Here is a 23,474-nt window from a genome sequence, read left to right as displayed (position 1 = left end):
GGCCTTCGGCAGATGGGTCCCTCCATATGAGCTGGGTTCTGCTCAAGATTTCTTCCTGTTAAAAGGGAGTTTTTCTTTGCCACCGTCGCCCTCAGGCTGCTCTGGAGGTTGAAGGCTGGTTTTTCGTAAAGCGTCTTGAGATGATTTGTATTGTTATTGGCGCTATATAAATAAAACTGAATTGATTGAATTGTCAAAGTCTGAAAAAAGACTGTTCAGTCTGTCCAAAAGCACACTAGCAATAGCATCAGATGTTGCATCCACAACAAGCAGAAACTCAAAGAAATACTCCTGCACTTCATGGTTTGAGTCCATGTACCTCAACACAAGCACCAGCTGCATCTGTGTTGAAACGTCCGTGGTCTCATCCGCTTGGATGGCAACGACATTTGCAGACTTTACCTCCTCCTGATGACTGCTAGCATGCTTTCCAGGAGCTCATTTTGCACCAAAGTGCGCTTAAAAACAGTGGTGGTTTTTAGGTGCTCCTCGAACACCTCATCCAGTGATGCTACCAAGTCCACCAGGCCACTAAAAACACCAGGGTTGTTGGAACTATCACTCTCGTCTTTGCCCCGCAGAGCCAGCTCAAACACACCACAGAACTTGACACAGTCGATCGGGCAGGCTAGGATGTGGCAGTTCTTGCTCACCTCATCACTATGATGACGAACCGCTAGCCGGTAGCCCTCATCCAGCTGAATGGCGATATTAACCTGCCCAAACACAGATAACTTTACACAATTGTCCATGTGGGTCTTAGAAGATTCGTGTTTCTTGATCTTTTCCGACAGATAGTGCATGTCGGTGACTCCTGTAGATGTCCACGCTGTGGTGTCTGCCGTGCTGCCATCAGAGTGGAATAGTGTGCAGGGGTAGCAGAATAAAGCGTTACTCATGTCACAGCCCGCTATCCAGGCCCGCTATGAGGTACAATTTTGTTCTCACCACCGTGCATATGTTAGTAAATCAGTAGCATTCTATATTGACAGGCACGTGTCCATGAACAGCAATCAGCATACTGCCACGCCTCTATTTGTCTATATAAGGAGTTCTGTTTGGTGCTGCATGAAGAGAGCGGTGTCAACGGAGAAGAACGCGAAGAAGAAAATTTTCACAACATTAGCAACTGAGATGATTGTGGCAGAGGTGGAGGCCAATTCATTTTAAATACCTATTCATCGACAAGCCACCCATCCTTTACAATGCGTCGCACGACCGCCCTTATAGATAAACTGCCCCTGGTTTTGATATATTATCTGTCCTAGCTCGAAGAGCTGTAGGGACTAAAAAAGGGAGGAAGATGGAAAATAAGAAGAAACACGCAGTATAACAATATGGCCTCGGGGTGTATCCAGTGCCTCGGGCGTTGCCCCGTGGCCCTAATAAAAGTAATTTTTAAGTATCAAGCGGCGATTTGGAGTTGAGGTATGGCGGCGCCCTGGTCGGCCATCTTGCCTGCAGTTGGGTACTCTAGGGAGAGAGTTTTCCAACAACTAAAAGGCTTACTTTACCCACTAAACTGGCGAAACTGTTTCTCTTGATGATAGAATACGACAAACTCCGGCTTGCCATATTATCTAAAAAGGATGTATAATTCAACTTTAACATCATATTTTGTTAAGTGCTGCCGGCGTGTACGCTCATAGTCAAGTTATCCAAGACTAGGTGTAAAATCGGAAGCTATGTGAATTATAGTTTATAGTAAAGAGAACAAAAATTGTCCGTTTGACTTAACAATAACTAGGGCCTGTGGCAGTAAACGTTCCAAAGTGTTTATCTGAGGAAACATTGACCACTCAATATCACATGACTTTACGACTGTATTTGTGAATGTTTCTATTTGACAGCGTTGTGGCCATCTACATGGCTAGATTACAGCAGGTGGTTGAATCAACCTTGCAAATGCCCTGATGTGATCTTCACTTGGTAGTAAAAGATGAAACCGTTATGGTCTTTTATTGTGAAATGCTTATTCGGACGTGCTGTCATTGTACTGAAGCGGACAAGTAATAAAGGATGGGACGGAGGGGGGTTTTATCCAGTACGGTGGAGCGAACCCTGCTGATCTGGTTGGTACACTTATTCTCTCCCGTGCGGCGATAGGAAGAAGTGTAACGCTCCAGACGGCTGTCTGGAGACAAAAGGGGAATCCTTTACTGCACTTTTTTGTAACTACTCCAATAGGTAACAAAAGGTGGTATTCAACCACAAATACGATTTAAGTAGAAGGATTTTAGTTAGACAAAAATATGTAGCGGCTATTATTTGTTGTTGGCTACACCGAGGCTTGGTTTGGTGATACCACACTGGCTTTAAGGGAACAGCTGAAACAGACTCAGTGCTAAAGGCAGGCTACGTTAAATGGAGCCTCAGTTGTTGTGTTGTGAGGGGGACAGGCCTGCTGTCCAGAGAGCCTACCAGGATTCCAACCTGTTGACTGACCGAGTCCTACACGCTTTATTGAAGGCAGAAGACAAGTACCTTCCCGCTCCCAACTACTTCAAATGCACCCAGAGGCAAATAGCTCCGTACATGAGGAGGATAGTGGCTACTTGGATGTTGGAGGTGAGTTTAATATTTTTACGTATTAGTTATCGCTAGCACCGATAATGCGCATGGTTATGCAGATAATTTACAGAGCAAACGTGGTGAAAGCATGTTTGTGTTTGGAAAATTTGACTCAGCCTTTTGAGTCTTTTGAGTTTTATTTTTTTTAATTTTTTTATTTTTACTTTCATTAATAAATTCCTATTTATTTTGTCATCCCATCGGAGCTTCTTTTCATTTTGCGTGATGCTATTCAGTCTTGATTTTCCACCTCTTGGTAAACAGTTTTTACGCGTTTTTGCGGTTTAATCAGCAAATAAACGCTTCTCTTATTATTTAATATAATCTTTATTTAGGCAAAATAAAAGCCTACTAACAAATGCTTGTAAATCGGAAAATTTTGGAATTAATTGTGCATTTTTAGAACCATATACTTGAACTATGACCTGTGAGATTTCTCTCATGTTGCTTACTTTACAATTTCTTTATTTTATTTATTTACCCATGGGAGTTGTGTTTGAGGTGCCTTTGGCAAAATTAGTAAAATTGTTAAACTGATGAATATATGGCATTCTGTGGCAATACTGTGATTGTTCAGGTGTGTGAGGAGCAGAAGTGTGAGGAAGAAGTTTTCCCTCTGGCTATGAACTATATGGATCGTTTTCTATCAGTGGAACCTACCAAGAAGAACCACTTGCAGTTACTGGGAGCTGCTTGTGTGTTTCTGGCATCAAAAATGAAGGAGACAATCCCGCTCACTGCTGAGAAACTTTGCATCTACACAGACAACTCTATCATCCCTTCTCAGCTGTTGGTAGGTCTTTCCGTAGTGGTCACTGCATTAAAACCCTTTGTGTGGAGAGTATAATCTTAGTTTCTGAGCATTAAGACTTTGTGTGGAGAGTAAAATCTTAGTTTCTGAGCATTAAACATAGTTGTGTGGCATCCAGCCTGCATGCCCACTTCAAAAATGTAAGTAGCTACTGAACTGATTGACCTGTGGTACTTTTAGTAATGTCCTAAGTTTTCCCTGGAGATCCCGCAATTCATTTAGCCAATTTCCACAAACATTTTAGACCACGACAAAGTCTTTTCACTGTAGATATTCATGGTCATCTGAGGATTATTCCTAATGATTTGGATCATGCTGAAATTTGTTCCAGTACCACCTTAATTCTCCAAATCACCAGAACTAAACCACCACCATCTTTTTGAATCCCTTGAATTAAACAGACACATGTTTAATTCACATTTGAACCTGTCCTCCTTTCACCCACTCACAGCAAATGGAGCTGCTGGTTTTGAACATGCTGAAGTGGGACCTGGCTTCATTAACCCCTCTTGACTTCATTGACCACTACCTGTCTCAGCTGCCTGTCAGGAAAGAGAACAGGCCTTTACTGAGGAAGCACGCTCAGACCTTTGTTGCATTGTGTGCCACGGGTATGCATGGGCCTACATTACATGCATGATGTTTTAATGACATTTCTGTTTCACTTTATTTCTTTGTCTGGTCATCATATAAAATGTCCTTCGTGGGAATACTGCTATCATCTAACTTTCAATTTAAAAAAATAAAAATAAATAAATAATTATATATATAAATATTAAATTATTTCGCATTTCTTAATGTTTCAATTAGCAATGGATCCATTGCAGGTGTTCTAGTATAATGCATTGTACTGCAAAACAAACACATGCCATAAGTGAAATGGCACAGTAGTGCTAATAGATAAGCCATTCCAGCTGTTGTTAATCAAGGTCACAGTGGGTTTCTATCTTGTGGAAAGTGAGTTAGAAATTGATTAGCTCCATTCAATAGGTAAAAGGTTGCTAAAGAGGCAATAAAACACCTAATCTACTACTACACCTTTAAACCCACAATACAATACGTAATGTTATAATATACATTTGAAGTCTGTTACACAGTGAATTAGGAATTGAAGTGACTTTAATAATTACATAACAAAATCATAAATGAAATCTGAAATCTCAGAAAAATTGCAATTAAACACTTTCCCTTCATCTTTAAGCCCTAGTTACTAAGCAGTTAATTCCTTTTAAAAACAACTTACTACTCAATTGTGGGTAGGCTTTCGTAGTATCTTGGTGCCAGAGGCCTTTCGAGGAAAATTGTAGCTACAATGCTCACTTAGTTTGAATCTCTGCCGTCTAAGATTACAGGGTCATTGGGCAAAAAAAGTTTAATGTTGCATTTTTACAGACATTTTTACAGTTGTTCATTTTTACTCTTTTTACCACATATGCGTTTCTTTTGCTTTTTGACTCCGACTATGATTTTGAGTATTTTTGGCTCTTATTTGGCTCTCTTTGCCATTAGTACTTTAAATATGTCATATTAAAACAAAGTTCCATTATCATACCCTTCAGATGTTAAATTTATCGCCAGCCCCCCATCCATGGTAGCAGCAGGCAGCATGGTGGCAGCAGTGGAGGGCTTACAGATGAGAATGGTGGGCAACACCATGATGTCTCAGAAACTGACAGAACAGCTGGCACAGACCATTAGAAGTGACCCGGTAAGTAGACTGTCTAGGACATAATTGATACATATTATATTTACACTCCTGGACTAAGAATGTTTTGTTTTTTTGAAATTAACATGAACTCTCACCCCTCAGGACTGTCTCAGGGCATGTCAGGAACAAATAGAGTCATTGTTGGAAACCAGTCTGAAACAGGCGCAACAACAGCAACGCTTAGTGACCATGGAAACTAAGAACATCGGTGAGGGGCAGGGCCTCTCAACTACGCCTACTGATGTACAGGATATAAACATCTGAGTGTTGCCAGACATGCTTCGGTATGAGAAAAGAGAAATGGAATGAACTGATAAAGATAGCCGTCATTTTGGCACACACAAATCAAAAATACATATGTGCATTTACATACATTATTTGATCTGTGTCCTGGACTATTCAGTGAATGATGGACAGACTGTCCAAACTCTTCACATGGAGTCCAGAATGAACTGTGGCAGCAACTAGAAGGACATTCTTCATCATGTCCAGGACTGGAATTCAGCCGTTACAGAAGAAATGACTAAAAATAATAATGTATTATAATAAATTAAATGTATGTTGTTTGCATGCTTGCAGTTTTTTTTTTTTTTTTAAATTACAGGATAACAACTACCTCCAATTAAGGCCTGGTCACATAAGCTTTGACCCAACAGAGTACTTAATTATTTGCAAAAATCTGCTGGTTTGTACAAAATAAGCCTTGAGTCACAATTTTTGCATCAGATGTCATGGTGTTGCCTGCACGTCATATACATAACACAGAATCAGTGGGTGCTAAATCATGTTAGATAGTGGACACAGATTTGACATGTATCCCTAGTGCACTGTCAAAAAAAAAAAAAAAAAAATGTTAGACCCATTGTCAAGCTGGTTGGCATTTGGTAAACGAGGGAATGTGACCACGTGAAAGCACAGTTCAAGCTCCAGTTCATCAAACTCACTTGATTATACAGCTGTATTAAGCTTTTAAATAATGGCATGGTATTTCTATGCATCTGTGCATCTACTACACATTTTTAGTTGGTATTGGTTACTTGACCTCAGAAGCATTAAACTGTGCTTTTGGTTTGACAAATGTGTCTCTGGCTGCTGCAACCGTCAAGTGGACCAAATAAACAGTAGAACATGTCAACACTACAAGCAGCCTCCCATCATTTGCACCCACCCACAGGAGTCTACCAACACCACAACTGAATCTATAATAAAAGATGCAGCTTTATTACATGCAGTATATTTTATCTTTCTCTTTGGCATTTTAATCTGTACTTGTGTGGCTTGACTTAAAGTTTTGGTATATCATTGAATATAATTTAAGATTTAATAATAATACTTTAAAAAAAGTAAACCTATTTCTGTTATGGTTTGCCAGGTAAAATTTAGAAGAAAAACAAAATGAAAAACTCTGCCAAATAATCTGATAATAACCTTCCATTTTGAGCTAAATAACACCTTGCAATATACAGTTTCCCCCAATAAGTGGGCGCACATAATGCTACAAAATTGGTCCACTTCTATCGAACTCCATTTGAAACTTTTTATTAATTTTAGTTCAGTTACATTTTTATTTACATAGTGCCAATAACGGTCAGTCAAAAGTGTCTTAAGTTGCTGTATAAAACCCTTGGCCTGAAAAACAAACCAAAACAAGAGCAAGCACGAAGGGTAAAAAAAAAATCAGGAAAAAATTGCCTTTGTTAGATCAATAAATGTTCATTCTGAACTTACTTGATCTCTCCTAATTGAAATGAAGCACACCTGTGCATATGATGAGGATTTGAAACCGACAAGATCCCAGATGTAATAATACATTAGTATATTACTAAAATATCACTGAAATCAGTGCATAACTACATAATGATTTATTTATTTATTTATTTTTTGTCTGCATTTGTCTACATAGTTAAACACCACAGGGTGTCAACGTCATATGAGGTTGATGCAGTTATATTCTAGCAGCTGAATATTTTATTACTTCAGTGCGTGAGTGTGACCATCACGAGCCCTCCCTGGGAACTATACTGTTGATCTTTATTGAGTGTAGTAACCTTGTGTGGCAGGGAGGGCAGTGCTGCACCTCAGTGAATAGAGGGGGCACACCCCCCAACCACCGCCAACCGTCCACGCACTGCAACCGAGTCACACCAAGAAATAATGAAAAGTGACAGTGTCCCTTTTACTGTGCTTCTTCAGTCCCTGATGAGGAAGCATAACCCTACACTGTGACCCTGTGACCCTGCATGTGGTGTGGTGTATTAAGACAGGGGGCAAACAGGAGGGTCGGGTGGGTCAGAGGACTGCAGCACACTACTGTCCTACAGCCTACCCTGACCCTGACCGATCCTGGGTGGACCCTCAAGGTGAGGTGCATTAAAAACTTGGGATGGGTGTATGTGGCGTACCACAGGCAGGCAAGTGAGGGCCATGTCCCCGGCGACAGGGCCAAGGCGCAGCAGCGGCCCAGGGGACCCACAGGTAGGGCGAGGGCCCCGGGGACTCAGGAAGTCCCCTGACCAGACCCTGCCCCCAGCCCAGCACAGCAACCAGGATGTGACAGCCCCCAGAAACCCCAAAGAACCAACGTCGACCAGCCGAGCAATGGCAGGAGGAGGGGATAGGGAGCCCGCCAGCCCAGACCGCCACAGCCCACCAGGAGATCCAGGAAGAGTAGTCCGCCAATACACCTCGACCCGCAGGAGCCACAGGGAACCCCAGGCAAGTCTCCAGGGGAGTGGGAGGCCAGCCAAGTAGACTGCTCAGGGCCGGAAGTCAACCCAGGGGTGAGAAGGAGGAGGGCACCCCTAATACATACTCAAGGTGTTGTGGTCCGGGGATCCTCCTTTGGGAACCTGGATGTAGAGGGCAATAAAATATTTTCCATAACAACAGTCATCATAGCATTACAGTGAGTGAGTGAGCAAAACAAAAATGGCAAAAGCTAGCAGACAAAGTCAAGATGTAAATTAAGGTTGAGGGAGTCGCAGAATACAGACTGTTTTTATGCAAATAGAGTCAATTGATTTTTTCAGGTAGCAGATATTTTCTCCAGTGATATATGTTCAGAAAGAAGGTTCAGCCACTGGGAAATGTTTAGTGACTGTTTGTTCTTCCAGTTCATTAGGATTGTTTTCTTGGCGATGGTGAGAGCTACAAGGATATATTGTGATAGATGGTGAGGTAGACTAATTGTTGCCAGGTCTCCAATGAGGCACAAGCTAGGGGTTAATGCAGTCCAAAATTAAGGCGAGTTTCTGTGTTACTAATGTCCAGAAGTGCTGTACTGGAGAACAAAGCCAGAGAGCGTGGAAAGAGGAATCTGAATTGTTTTGGGTGCATTGGGTACGTATGTCGGATTGGGAGAAGCCCATTCTATGCATCTTGTATTGAGTTGTGTGTGATCTGTGGAGTACTTTGAACTGGATCAGCTGTAAATTCTATTTTTTTGTCATTATATATATATATATATATATATATATATATAAATATATTTTGGCAGATCTGAGTCCAGAAATCAAAGTCTGTAGACAGGGAAAGATCGGCTTCCCATTTTGATATTGGTACATGTATTGAATTTGTGGTTGAGGGTTTTCTTCTTTTTTGGTGTGAGTTTTTTTAATGTTGGTGATGAATTGTGGTGGCTGTATGCAGTCCTGGAGCACTGGGATTTTCTTTCTGATTGTCTTGGTCACCTGTAGGTATTGGAGGAAGTTTCCATTTCTTATTTCAAATATGTCAAATAATTACTTATGATTCATAAGTAAGTTTCCTTGGAAGAGGTGATGGAGGTGGGTGATTCCTTTATGCTTCCAAGTGCTGAGATGAAGAGGGACTTTGTTATTTACAAAGTCAGGGTTGTGCTAAATCGGGGAGAACCTACAGGGTTCCACTTGGGATCCTGTGGTCTCTAGACTTTTCCACCAAGCAGACAGGGTGGAGGCAATAATAGGGTTTTTGAAGCAGTTATGGTGCTTAAGGGTGATTGCAATGAAGGGCAGGTCTGAAAGGCATATGTTGTGGCAGTCTGCCTGTTCCAGTTCAAGCCACAAATTGTCATCTGCCTCTGAGTTTATCCATTTGGTGATGTATTGCAGCTGATTTGCCAGGTAGTAATTTGTAAAGTTTGGTGCATCTAGTCCTTCTTCTGATTTATTTTTTTGAAGGGTGGTGAGGCTACAGCTGTTTGAGTTTGAAACAACTGTAACCAAAATAACAGATATCAGCAACAGCACAATATTTACTTTTCACAGCCAAGCCAAGGTTTTTCAGTTAAATCAAATAATGGCAAAACTTACATTGGAAAAAATTACTTTTTACTTTTTTAAATACCTGTTTATGGATGTAGTGCCGGCTGTGTTGAACAACCAAAATGGCTGTGTTACCTTGCCTGTACATTCTGTTGGAGTATAAAGTGACCCATATCAAGGCAGGCACACCTGTTAAACCGAAACACATAGTCAGGGCTGAACGGGAAACATTTAACCCAATTTTTAACTCCCACCTCAGGGACGTTGAGGACATGGAATCCCTAGTGGACCATGTTGAAATCCTCCATCCTCCAACTTCAAATTTTTGGCGTTAAACTGAAGCTTATAGTTTCTAGTTGCGCTGTCTTCTTTAATTAACACTAACACAGACGGACAGTACACACACTACTTAATTCTTCTGTACACTGCATGTTTTCAGTAGCATGCGGACAGGGAGATCGTCTCACTTGGTTTGTTCTACCATTAACAAAGACAGGCAGGAAAGAACTACTCTAAGATTAGGGGATCATAAATAAGCTTCTTAAATGGACTCATAAACTCAACCCTGCACCAGCTTAAGTACATAAAATAGTGTGACAAAACTGCATTAAAAAGTAATGCACAATAACTAAGGTCATAGCCAGGCTATGAGTAGAAATGTCCTCATTTCAAATCAACTTCAGAGGTGTTGAAATACAAATGGAACCCTGGGGTCAACACAAATAATTAAGGAATCTGAATATACCTCTGATTTGCGTTAATCGGTTAGTCAGCTCCACACGAAAAATAAATGACAGGAAGAAGACAGAGTTTCCTTCTGGCTCTGGCAGGCACTTGTGGAAAGTCAGGGGGCCAAAAAGGCAAAGCCTCCGACAAAGGAATAAAGAAAGGGCTGGTGCAACTGATGTGTCCACTGCAGGTGGCACAACTTAGTTATATCTTAATAACAAACTGAAGCAAAGTCGTAAAACAATATCTCACTATTTAGTAGCCAACTTAACATAAATATGATAAAACCACATTGAAAGTAATTTTCACATTAGTTAAGGTGACAACATTTTATAGTTCCAGCAGTGAAGATTTGTTACTTTTCCTTGTAATTCAACTGAAATAACCTTGTGTGACTGGAGAAGCATTGCATGGCACCATTACGCCTGCTTACAGGAACGATTTTAAAACTACTGGTGTCTGTTACTCTTGGTTTCTAGTGAAAGATTAGCGTTGTTTTCAAGGTTTGTAATCTGATTATGTGTAATCACAGGAGAGAAAAAAAATTAGGGTCACTTGAGCACTCCTAACATCTCAAAACAGTATTAATAATGCATTTTATTACTATTTTATTAGCCAGGTTTACATATACATAGACTTGTGTCTAATTCCGACTGAAGGTTTCAGGTCACCTCTACTGCTTTTAATCCAAACAGCCGTTTTACAGATGTGTGACATGTGCAGATCAATAAAAACATCATGTGACGGATCAAAGATGGTGATCTTTCATCTCTTGTTTTTATGTTATACATATTTATATTATTTGGGGGTATACAAGAGCAAGAAGGATCAGGTTAGCAAAAAGGGAAGGTAAAAAAAAGTGTCTGAACATTCTAGACAAGATCTTCATTAAAACCCCTCCTGTTTAACGATGTATGCTTCACCTTATAAAGACAAGAACAGGGAGACACAGTAAGAAATAAAGATAAAGCAAGATGTTGTTCAAAATGTTTTGCACTCTGAGTAAATGTTTATTTTGTACAGTGTTTTCGGGACACTCCTCAGAGGTTGACTTGTATTAACTGATGGGCTGTCCTGAAGCGTTGTAATCACTCACCTGAACATACATGCCCTCAGCTGGAAGGACGCGGGCAGTTACATCTTCGTCTAAACATTTTTTATTAATATTCTTTTCACATTTTTACATCAGCAGCATTTTTTTCTTGTATATATATTAATAATAATAGTATAATAATATACTTGTATATTGTTTTATATGATGCAGCATAAACATGTTAGTCTTAATTTTGTCTTACAAAAGTATAGTTAAGTATAAATCAATATATAAAATTCTGGGTATAATCTGTGTCAACACACTAAATTCTCTATGTGAGGTATATTTCCAAAATGAAGAGCTATTCATTAACATATGTTATGTGACATGGTAAAATTTATGTCACTGGCTCCAGAAGTTGACATTGTATTTAGGATTAAAAGACCTTCCATTTTGATACGGGAAACTTCCACTGTTGATATGGGAAAAACAATGGATAAGAAATACTGCAAGAGTCTGTGGAAAATGCTCAAGTAATGTGAGGTTTGGTGTAAGCAGTGAATTATTTTTTATTTAATTTAGAATTTATGCTTTTTGTATTTTATCTTTCCTGTTTGTTTTTCAGTTAGTGTGATCATTTTCAATTATCGACTACAGTGATGTTCTGTCACTTATTTTTCTACCTCATCCACCTGATGCATCTCTATTTTTCATGAATAATGAATGAAATTATTGTTCAAATGTCTTTTCAGACTGTGGATCCATGGCATATGTTTAATCCCATTATTCATCTTGCTGGAAAATAATATTAGTTTTGAAGCAAACTGAGTAGACTGCTTGGACTGTAGTCAATGAAACTAAATTGTGGTTGAATGGAAAAAAGTTTCGATGGTCTTCAACCAATCAGTGGGTGCTCAAATAAATATCAGCATATGTTCTTTAAATGAACTGAACTGGCCACAGTGACTGACTGTTGCATTAGCCTAGTTTAAAAGCTATGTACATATTAAATCATTTCAGCATATATATGCCCCATGTCTGATGTGTATGCATTCGCCTCCAGCTATTTCACTAGGAAGTTGATGTGGTATTCTAAAACAAGACATATTACCTTTGTGTTAGTTGTTGGCTTGTGATATGCAAACTGCTGTTTTAGGAGTTTTTACCTAACATTTTGGTAATCCATTTGAAAAATATTTAACCACAATAACTTCCTCAACATGGTGTCAATGTTCAATAAGTGAGATCCAAAATTCAGAAAGCTACATGCTGTTTGCAAAACAAATATGTAACACTCGGGTACCACTCAGCACTGAGTTTGACTATATTAAGATCTTTGGTGTTACATTAAGAAATTAAAGCAAAACACTTATCCTAGCCTACACAACATTGTCAGGTGATTCCATATAACTGAAACTTTTCCTTATTTTAAAAAGTATATATCACTGTACCAGAAAAAAAGAAATGCAAGTTTAATATGATTTGCTGTCTTACATAAATTCTTTTCTAATACATGCCTGTTACAAATCAACATACATACAGTTTAAAAAAAAAAAAAAAAGCATCTATGATGGCACTGATTAACAGCACCTGCAGTAGTGCAGCTGTAGAGTTCTGTGGACATGTTTTGGAAGTGATGCAGTGATGCCTGCCTTAGTGGGCAGAAACCACCTGAGACAATTCATTGAATCCCAGGTGGTTACGTACTGTTCAATCAAAGAGGCATCATGGCAGCATTAGACAACAGGTGATGTTTGAAGGTGGTTGTGTGCTCCAGTGTGTTTTTTGGAAAGTGTGACTTTGTCCAGGATTGAAAAGAGCATAGACATTTTACAGCACAGAGTCATACATATCACCTAGGATTTATACATCATGACAATAACAATATAAGAATCAGAACTGTAATTATTTGGAATTAATAGCAATTATACAGTCAAAAAAAACTACACTTGTATTTTCATCTTTTCTTTCTTCAAAACAAAAAAGAACAACTTATTTATATTTATATTCTTGAAGTTCTTTTTCATTCAGGCTTTCTTACTAAGTGAGTAACATAAATACACTCTATTTACAGTGATTAGTTTACAGCCATTGGCCCAGCCTCTGAAGTTAAAATGTTCCTTTTAGTTTGTCTCCAGTAAAAAGCACACAGAGGAAGGAGTGATGCAAAAGGAATGGTCCCAGTTAAAGGAACAAAGAGAGGGGTCACAGAATGGAAGTAATTGATTCTGTGACCCCATCAAAGACCTTCCACTTTAGAGTCACATAGTGTTTCCATTCTGCATATGCAGAAGATGTTATGGAAGAGGTGGAAAGCCTCAACCCGTCAACCATTCGGTGCTACGGGGAGTTCCAGGTTTGCAGAACTTGTGGGACACTTAGGGTCCATCCCAAGGTATTCAGGGGGTATTCTGGGATGGGCCTGTTTGTATTCTCCTCCCTCTTCCTCCCTTATATCATTAGCAGCTGCCCCAACACCATCCTGAACTGCTGTGTACACCCTGCCAGCTCGTTCATCCTCTCAGTCATCTCTCTGGCTGCTCCAGGGGAGGGATACTGAAGTGCTGCTGTCTTTGTACTGATCACAATGTCTTTGAGTTTTTCACAGAGACTATTGCTGCTCTGAGCCACCCGGGCCCTCACCTCAGGAGACTTGGCCTGACGTGATAGAGTGTCACCGATAAACACCAGCTTGTGCGCACTGAGGATGACAAATTTGCTGTGTGCCACAAAGATCTTCGGTGGCTGGTTGGAGTTTATGGCAGTAAAGAAGGCATCGATGGCATTGGTTACGGTGGTGATGTTCTGCTCACATTGCTCCTGGTAAAACAGAAGGAGCTGCTGGTCGCCGTGACACAGCTTGGAGGTTGACTGGCCTCCAGAGCTGTTATGGACCAGCTGGTTTGCCAGAGGGTGGTGAGAGGGTGGGACCCAGCCCGTCATGTCGTTGTTGATTGGCCGGCTGACTTCCTGCTCCAACCGCTCAAACTGTGTAATCTGGAAGACATAGAGGTGGATTGAGAAAAATGTGCTTATATGACCCTATACATTTTGTTACTTTGCAGCTTTACTGATGTTTTGTAACCAGGTGAAGCACGGGAGAACATCTCAGGAAACATTCTGAGTGAAATATCTGAGAGACAACGGCGAGATATTGATGATTTTTTGATTTTAGTGAGTTTATCTTGGAGACTTCTGTAAAGCAAAAGTCGTGTTCTGTGGACAACAGACAGAGCACCAAGGGCATTTTACAGTGTCTCTATTGTAGGTGCAGTATGTGAGGAGTCCACGATATTTGAAAATGCTGTCCTGTTCAACTGGCATTCAATGGTTCGGGCTGGCATGACATGGGTTTGACGTGGCAATGACCAGTTCCTTTGATTGTGAAGGTGAATGTCATCCAGGTCAAAAAAAGCTATATTCAAAGCTAAAATCAAAGCTAAAATCACACATTCCTCCTTTATTCAATTTTATTTATATAGAGTCAATAACAATATAAATTGTCTCCTTGAAATCTTGAGCAGAACCCAACTCATATATATGGACACATCTGTTTGAGGCCAGCCGCAAAGTCAGAAAAAGAGAATAACATACACATACGTCTGTCATAGACACATATGTTTGACTAAAGCATACATGGACGGGCTGTGTGTGCTTGATGGCACCCGGAGGGAGTGTGTTGTGGGAGGTGCGTCTGTGCCCAGGACTCAATAGGTGGACACAGCACATCCCTCCCTCAGCGACAAGGAAACACCATGCGACACAATCGACACTGCTGCTATGCAACTGCATCAACCTCATCACCATGGACACTGTTTTGCCAAGTACTTTTTCTACATTTGTTCATAATACCAATGCTGTATTTTTTATTGATTACACTGTTTATTTTATTTTACTAGATAATAATTATTTTAATTTTATTTTAATCTAATCTTATTTTATTTTATCTTTCTTGTGTTTTTTAAGAGTGTTATTTTGTGTGCAACAAAGCTACTGTGACCAAGAAATTTCTCTTGTCCCATAAAGTCTAAGTCTAAGCTTTACCCCCTTACTCTGCTCTTTGAAACTCTAGGGACCACAAGTAAGCCTGCACTTTGAGACTGAAGTGATCTCTTGGTAGTTTTGTGACTCCATGCTTCTCAGCTCCAGTTTGTAGGTCTGTAGAATGTGGAGTAAGGGCTCTTTTAGAGAGCTGAATGCATTGGTTCTTGCCAAAACACAATTCTTTAGCTCACCACTCTCCTTGTGGGGGCATATGCATATTAGTGGAATGTGGGCAGAAAAACAACCTAGCATGTCTAAAATCAGTTTCTATCACAGATAAGGCTTCCTAAAACTTCATACTCTAACAACAATATGTCACAACTGTGTTCAGCAGCTTTTTTCAAAGGTTGTCTGTCTCTTAGTAGCCGAGCTTTTCTGATTCTGATTATGCTTTTAATGACCACAGTTGACCAACTTATTTAATCCACGTATCCACATATGGTCACACAAACACAACAAATAAAGATTACTTGTCCTCTTCTCCCTCGGTCTATGATAGACCGAGGGAGAAGAGGACAATTAATCCTTAGTGACAAGAAAGAGAGAAATAGAGAGAGAGGGAGAAAAAGATAGAGTGAGAGAGGTACCTGTTGCTGTTCCAGTTGTGTCTTGTTTTGTCGGATAATGTTGCCTTTCTCCAGCAGCTGTCTTTGGTTTTTCTCAAACTCTTCCTTTCCCTGGAAGAACAAAGCACAAACAAAGGTTTATGTCGCTTGTCTTAATTACAGTACAAACTTAAAAACACATCACAAGTAATGAACGACTTATATCTGACTATTGTGGTGACAAGCAGGACCCGCTGGAAAAATACTGGAACTAACTCACAGTAGAGCCACAAACTATTGTGCAGGGCTGACCTCTCCTGAATTATGCTGATTCTCAGCAATGTTTTCTCTCCAAATGTATGTGACACTACTGCCAGTCCAACATACCCAACTGGCTGATAAGCCGTGAATAAGGATAAGATCAGTACCAAGGCTGTGGGACAAACAAAAACCAGGGTCCAGGGACCACGGATGTGCATCAAAAACTCAACCCTGGTTAGTGGCTGACAGCTTGCTTGGTGTAAGGACATTTTAGGGCCATCACCACAGCCCCGGTTGTTATTGTTTAATAACACAATTTGTAATAATATTACACCTTTTGAAAACTTTGCTTGGAATCAGCACATCCATTAAATGAGGTTGGCACTAATTCATTCTGCATGCTCTAGAATTCATACTACTTATCATCGCTTCTTTACTACCAGCTTCCACTGGCAAGTTTGCTCGGATTTGTTCCAGTGCAGTCTTACTGTCAAGCTGAAATGCATCACGTTGCATTAAAGAGTTTAAATACTGTGTGTTTACCTGTAGGTGCACGTAGTCATAGTCTTCCATCCAGCCTTGCTCTGTGGTCTCATATGGGCTGTCCACAACTTCCTCCTGCTCTGCAGATGTAAACTTTGGTGGAGACGGGAGGGGCCGCGATTGAATGTTCACCTTCTCTCCTCCCTGAAAGTTTCCACTTCCTGATCCAGTCATGTTACCACTCACCTCCCCAGGGATGGGAGGAAGGGGTAGCTGCTGCTGCTGCCGGGTGCTCCGTTTGAAGAGAAGTGAAGCATTACCGTGGAGAAAGGAAGCAAGCTGCTTGGTGTCATCAGGTATGCCCCGTGCAGTCATTATTAGTCGATCTAAGTCATCCCCTCCTGCAGGCGGTGTTGTGAGTGCCGTATGTGACCAAGCTATTGTGTCTAAGCTCTGACTATGTTGAATCAAACTCTGGAAGACCTCTTCCATCTTCCCTACCTGACGGACCAGCTTGTTCTGCAGTGAGCGGTCAGTGGCCTGGGCAGCATTTGCCACAGCCCCCCGGGCAAATTCTAGGAAATCTCTGACAGTGGCACGCACCCGGTCAGCAGCCTGATGAATGGCTGGGAGATTCCCCTCCAGGTAAGCAGGGCTTCTCCAATTACCTGTGATGAATGACATCATGAGGGAAATGCTGGACTCAACACCTTGCTGGAGGCGGGTCAGACGCTCCATGGCCTGATCAAGGTCCAAAATTAGGGGTTTCCCTGGAATGGTGCCAGAAGCAGTGAGTGAGGAAGTATCGCGGACAGGAACTAGGTCTAATGATGACGCTGAGTGGTTGCTCCGTGTGCTTCCTGTACTGGAGGCAGACAGCCGCTTGAAAGACATGGTCAGCTCGTCACTGGTTGACTGGGCATCACGTACAACCTGCAGAACAAACCACCATGGAAATAATGCAGAGACTGTGGATGAATGCAGAATGCAAACTAAACTGCTAGCTATTTTCATTTGATCAAATACAAATACTTTATTAACATGACAACTAAATCTAGACCTCTATCTACAGGCTTGGCAAACAAAAATTTTACCCAACATGCACAACTGTCCCTCTAACTGTCATACCTGTGGTGGGACATCATAGACACACTCCTGTCCCCTCTCCCCATCTTTCTCCTCTCGTTCTCGTGGAAAGTCGTAAACATCCTGGGCAGGCTGACCTCTGGAACGCAAGATGGCTGGGATATCATAGATCTCCTGGGGGGCCTGGCTGACCCCACCCCTGTCACCATGATAATGCTTATCAGTTAGGATGGGGGGCGGGACATCGTACACATCTTCTGGAATTGGTGGCTCGTTGTCATCGTCAGTAAAGTTATTGTGCAAGTACTGGCCAGGAGGGATGGAAACTTGTGGCTGTAGTTTGGCAAAGTGGGGTGGCACATCATAGGTTTCCTCACTGAGAGACTGAGCGTCAGGCACATCTTTACTAACAGATGGGGGAAAGTCATAGACCTGAAGATGTATAGGGAGAGAAACATTCTGTATTACTGAGTGCAATACAACAAATGTAATTTTATTAATTGCATGTACAGTACCTGTGTAAAAAATACATTATTTCTTTCCACTGCCAGTGCCAACATTAGTTTTTGTTGTTTTCACCTAAAGTATACTTAGATCTGATAAGTCTGAATCACATTATTATTCACAGTATCTGTGTGTACTGTTATGAGGTATGTGTGTGATTTTACACAGTATATTGACACATTTTAAACACAGACAAAGAACAATTACATTTAAAATAATGTCATGAATATGTTTCTTTATAAATACTGGCATATGTTAATCAAACTGCATCAAAGGAAAACAAATAAGATTAGTTATTAGTTATAGGTATTTAGGGTAACCACCCTTTGCTTTGCCAGGATACTTCCTACAATATTTGCATTTAAAAAAAAATTAAATAAATCATGTCCTTGTATGATTACATTTTAGTTCCTGTTTTATATGTAGGAGAAACATCCAGGACTGTTTTTTTCCTTGAATGTCGAGTATGTCTAGTGAAGGTGCTACAAATTGTTCTCCTTGGTGGTAGAAGGAGTACAGAATTGTAATACTAAAATAATACCCACATATACTGTATATTCAAATTCTAAGCAATTATAACAAAATATATTTATATTGCACAATTACTTCCAAATCCAAAGCCTTACAGTCTGCTGTTGGTTCTTGTCTGTGCTTGCTGGGGTGTCATATATATCTTGACCACCAGAGGGACCCTTCACAACCATGGGAGGAGTATCATACACCTGGACACAGAGGAACAGACAGACATAAATAGCATATTTTATATATGTTACAATGGACGCACACATACAGACACATACATTTTAATACAGCACGTCTAGGATAGGCCTGTATTAAACTTAGACTTACCTATCTGTAAATGCAAAGTGCCCACTGGTAACATTGTCATGCATCAAGCTGAGCTAATTCTTTTCTTTATTTCTGAGGTTGTGATACTGAGTGTGGACTGAACTTTTTTTGGATGGATTCCTATGTAATTCATATCCCTACTACAAAATGAATAAAATGCCAAAAATCTGTTACTAACTGGCAAGACTTGTTGAAGTCTAGTTAACAAATTTTGAAAAAGAAAGGTGGTTTACAAGACCAGCTTAGAAGAATAAATGTAAGATTCTGGTTTACAGGTTTTATCCGGATCAACTACAGTGCTGCTTTAAAGTTTCTGCATCTTTCAAAATGTTCTACATTTCTCCTTAAAATGACTCAAAACATAACTGGATTTTCACAAAAAACTGAAAGCAGACCTAGAGAAGCCAACCAAACAAATGAAACAAACATTAAATGAAGTGTTTTTTGTTTTTCATTTAACCTAAATTATTTTACTTTGGTTTCATTTGTCCTCAAAAAAATTTCCCAGTAGTCTACTGTTTTGTCCACATGATGTTTAGGTAACTGCAGATGGGCAGAAATGTTCTTTTTGGAGAGCAGTGTCTTTGTCATTGCCACTCTGTCATGCATACTATGATTGTTCAGTGTTGTCCTGATGGTGAACATTAACATTGCCAATGTGAGAGAGGCCTTTAGTTGCTTAGAGATTATGCTGCGTTCCTTTGTGACCTCTTGTACTATTGAATCTGAAATCTCCATTTGTTCACAAACTGTCAGATCATGGATAAGCAGATTCCAACTCTTCAGACATGGTTTAGTAACACTTTCTATCCTGATGAGCAACAACTCTTTTGGAGTTCCTCAGAGAGTTCATTTGTTTGAACATTATATATTTTCACAAACATTTGTTGTGAAGGTCAGATGGTGACATATAAACAAACATTGACATTTTCCTGAATAGACAAATACGCAAGTATAATATGTCTGGTTCAATTGTTGATTGGGTTCAGATAGTCTGGTTAGAACTAGGTATGGTCTTTGCAAATTGCACAGTTAATTATTATAACAGATGTAACATATCAGAGATATTAAGCACACAGAAACATTCTGACCTGTGTGTTATACTGCTGACGGGTGGGGGGCACATCATATATGTCCTGCTGAGACGGAGACTGATGTCTTGGTGGGACATCATACTCGTCCTGGTCTGATTTCCCCATGTCATACACGTACACCTGTCCAACACGGGTAGGAACCACCACCTACACATAGAACCACAAAGAATGGAGAGACAGGTGACAACAAAGACATTAGTCTTAAAGTGAGGATGGTACACACACACACACACACACTCAGAAAAATATTACTGCAAAATGAAGTCCTCTATTAGTCCATATAGTCAATTTCTCTAAAAAAAAAAACTCATTAAGCGCGCATAGACACATATCAGCCAGAACATTAAAACCACTATTAAGAAAAGTAAATATCATTGACCGTCTTGTGACAATACAATGTTCTGCCGTGAAATGTTTTCCTGGCATTCATGTACTTATACAGGCATACCGGCATTTTCAGAATGTAACAGGCAGATACATCAACATCAGAGCCAAAAACCCGGGTCAATGCAGCATTCCTGGGAAGAGGCCATAAAATCGCAGGTCGATTGCCGAGTCTTTGACGACACGAAAGGGGCTTTAGACAGGTACCAGACCAGGCACCCCCACCCCATAGCAATGACGCTCAGTGACGGCAGCAGTCATCCCCAGCAGGATGCAGTGTAACACAAGCACATACACAAAAACACTTTAGGAACAACAAAAACATAAAGAACAGCTAAAGTTGTTGACCTGGCCTCCAAATTGACTAGATCCCAAACTGATCAAGAGTTTATGTCCAATTTGCATTGCATTTCTCTGAAGGTTCCTCTTTTTCACAAACTTAAATCTGGTCACCCTAGGAACACAATGAGGAGGCACAGACAAAAGAAACAAGGCAAGACAAATAAGTAGAATCATTAAGATGGGAACAGACAGTCAGGAAGTAAAACTTAAATCTAACAAGAAGGCTGATTCAAATTCAACATTCAACGCCATGATAATGTGAATTTCATAGTATATTTTAGACACAACAGATGACCTTTGCTCTATACAAGACAAGAAGCCCAGTCTTCAAAATGACCACCATAACCACAGAGAAAGAAACGGCTGCAGCACAAAATATCTGATGGGAAGGGGTGATATAATTTTTATATAAAGAGAAAAGAAAAATTACATGTTTTATTTGAACTGGTAAAAATGCTTGCCATCATGATCTAGACTGTGTTGTCACTCTGCTTTCTGCTTTGTTCCTGCCCATCTTACTGTAGATAATCCCAGAGCATTCAGCAGGGCAGAGAACCTGCAACTATGACTCTGTTCAGACCTGACAATAGCCTCCGTTGTGGGGAATCCGAACACAGGTGTGAACACATCTAGAACTGTCATTTGAGAGATCTGATCTCTGACTACATTCGAAGGCGGTCTGGGTTGCATCTGGATTCCTTGGGTAGTGTAAACACACAGTGCATCCTGGGCCACATTAAAGACCACGTACTCAGTTAGTGGAGTCTGCTTTTAGAAAAAACACAAGGCTAGTGATATCTGTTCATTTGTAATCAGAGACTTAAGATATTTTGTATTTTGTAGCCTAACTAAATATTAAATACATCAAGCAATAATTTAAGAAATGAAAGTACTTGTTTTAGTATACTGTAAGGAATTTTGTCATTAAATAATGTGTGGTTAAACAAGTGGTTAAATGGTTAAATACTGATGTGATCATGTTAATGTATAGAAGATAGAAGATTCCAAATTCTGAGTTGGAATATGGGTTTTGCACAGGTCTCAAAGTAATAGTCAGGGCAGAGATCAATAAATAATAACCTAACATGTGTGCCCCAAGTCATGATACATACACAAAAACAGCTGCTTTTACATAGTCTACTGTACTCCAAAATATGTTTATTTGCATGCAGAACACAAAACTGAGATTAGCTCAGAAGAGCTGGCTGGGGGTGCATGATGTGGAGATGATGTGGATATTTTAATGCCGGGCATAAACACAGGTACCTGAAGCTGGTCACTTGCAATAGGATGTCCCAGATCGGATTCCAATGCAAGGTCTGAACAGGACCTAAGTTATCTTATTTACCAAAGTCACATGTGGACCCTCTGGACAATAGCAACAGTGTAAGAAAGTATGAATTCTTAATCAATGGGAACAGAGAATGGTGAACCTAAATTGGTGCTCTTCAACGTTTTTATCCACTGACAGTTCTCAGGTTTTCAATAAGTGCAGTCAAATCCCAAATCTGAAATTGAACATACACATTAAGTGCTAATTAATGTTTGAATAATCAATTATAGGACACACCTGGGTAACAAAACACACCTTTCAGTTGTTTTACTGACAGGACTTGTTCAAACTTGTGTATTGGATCCAAATACACCTGAGAATACCAACAAATCTTGATCTCTTGTCTCATATTCATCTATTGATATCAAACTAATCAAAATAAAGCACCTCACTGTTCCAAGACTTCTGGAGGGAAGAATACTGTATATGCACAATAGTTGTTTGTATTCCATCTGCTCTTAACAGCAGCCGCCCGGGCACAGACGCACTGTGGTCCTATGAGCCAAGTCTCCAAAGCTCTTCTCAAGACACAGTCCCTCTGAGTCAAACCAAGCGCACAAAGTTCATCCATCCTGCCGCCAAAGACCTCACGTTCCCCCCAAGGGCAGATGGCACCACCGACTTGAACCTCCTTCTCCGCTCCTCCACTGCCAACTCAAGCCTGGCACCCCCAGCACCTTTCCTGAAGCTCAGTGGAAATCCCAGGCATCACTCCGGGCAGCTCAGGAGACATGGACAGCGCTAGCAGGATCGCAGGAACACACCAACAGAACACAACGGCGGCTCCGCCGAACTCCACAACCAATAACCAACGACACAGCCAAAAACAAAAATAAAAACCGCACAAAAAGACAAAAACGACAAGAACCATTTGACTGGCGCAATGCACTGAAAAACAACAACAAAAAGTAAGACAAAAGCAACCATTAACACACTCAGAATAACCTAAACAGGTTATTCTCCGTGGAGGTACTGGCGACATGCAGGCACTCTTTTAGGTGCATTGTTCAAAAAAACAAACAAAAACCAAACAAAAACTTTCATGTCAGGACATTCAACTTTACACTCACGCAGCTCCCTCCATAGGAAATGGTTTGTTTTAGTTCTTTAGACCAATGAGTTTCTCTCTTTACACTTTATTTCTCTCTTGACCACACAACTGGTCTTCTTTCAGACAATCAGGAACATAAAAAATGTAGATTTCTACTACTAACCAAGACTGAATAAAATGATTTAATCAGCAGCTAAGACGCAATCTTTACATGTTGTAGTTACCAGCAAAAGGAGCAATGACATAGGTCACATATGTAAGGAGAACAAAGGAATGACTAGTTTCTTCCAAAGTGCATCATCCAGACATAGCACAGAAAATACTGCATTCTTCATTGGGACAACAGCTCTTCCCAGCTGGCTCACCTACAAGAGACATATATCTGACCTGTGGAGGCCCAAA

General features: G+C 40.4%; 2 protein-coding genes across 4 annotated transcripts in view; one reads left to right on the top strand and one right to left on the bottom strand.

Annotated features, from left to right (window-relative positions):
- Positions 1 to 2,037: 2,037 nt before the first annotated feature.
- LOC125014367 (G1/S-specific cyclin-D1-like) lies at positions 2,038 to 5,660 on the top strand. Of its 2 annotated transcripts, XM_047595360.1 has the most exons (6): positions 2,038 to 2,568; positions 3,149 to 3,364; positions 3,834 to 3,993; positions 4,942 to 5,090; positions 5,193 to 5,374; positions 5,494 to 5,660. In XM_047595360.1, exons 1-5 carry the CDS (start codon positions 2,365 to 2,367, stop codon positions 5,352 to 5,354), a joined length of 891 nt encoding a protein of 296 aa, XP_047451316.1. In that variant the 5' UTR covers positions 2,038 to 2,364; the 3' UTR covers positions 5,355 to 5,374; positions 5,494 to 5,660. The 2 variants fall into 2 exon arrangements, with proteins under 2 accessions (XP_047451316.1, XP_047451315.1); XM_047595359.1 differs by having other exon boundaries at positions 5,193 to 5,660.
- A 6,884-nt stretch (positions 5,661 to 12,544) lies between these two features.
- Positions 12,545 to 23,474, bottom strand: part of bcar1 (BCAR1 scaffold protein, Cas family member) — a 37,897-nt gene continuing 26,967 nt past the window's right edge. For both annotated transcript variants that reach the window (XM_047596451.1, XM_047596450.1), the window contains exons 3-8: positions 19,960 to 20,109; positions 18,646 to 18,741; positions 17,558 to 17,947; positions 16,490 to 17,362; positions 15,728 to 15,817; positions 12,545 to 14,093 (exon numbers count right to left, since the gene is read on the bottom strand). In XM_047596451.1, the coding sequence (XP_047452407.1) occupies positions 13,548 to 14,093; positions 15,728 to 15,817; positions 16,490 to 17,362; positions 17,558 to 17,947; positions 18,646 to 18,741; positions 19,960 to 20,109 (2,145 nt within the window). In that variant the 3' untranslated portion in view covers positions 12,545 to 13,547. The remainder of the gene's footprint in view (positions 14,094 to 15,727; positions 15,818 to 16,489; positions 17,363 to 17,557; positions 17,948 to 18,645; positions 18,742 to 19,959; positions 20,110 to 23,474) is intronic.

Source organism: Mugil cephalus, chromosome 10 (genome assembly GCF_022458985.1).
Source record: "Mugil cephalus isolate CIBA_MC_2020 chromosome 10, CIBA_Mcephalus_1.1, whole genome shotgun sequence".
NCBI classification, from domain to species: Eukaryota; Metazoa; Chordata; class Actinopteri; order Mugiliformes; family Mugilidae; genus Mugil; species Mugil cephalus.
Note: the sequence above shows the minus strand (reverse complement) of the source record. Positions and strands in the feature narration are given on the sequence as shown.

Bases quoted from the DNA above. Each gene is read 5' to 3' on its own strand.
- LOC125014367 (XM_047595360.1), top strand. From the start codon at position 2,365: ATGGAGCCTCAGTTGTTGTGTTGTGAGGGGGACAGGCCTGCTGTCCAG. The intron at 2,569-3,148 runs GTGAGTTTAATA...GTGATTGTTCAG, and splicing joins TGGCTACTTGGATGTTGGAG to GTGTGTGAGGAGCAGAAGTG. The intron at 5,091-5,192 runs GTAAGTAGACTG...CTCACCCCTCAG, and splicing joins AGACCATTAGAAGTGACCCG to GACTGTCTCAGGGCATGTCA.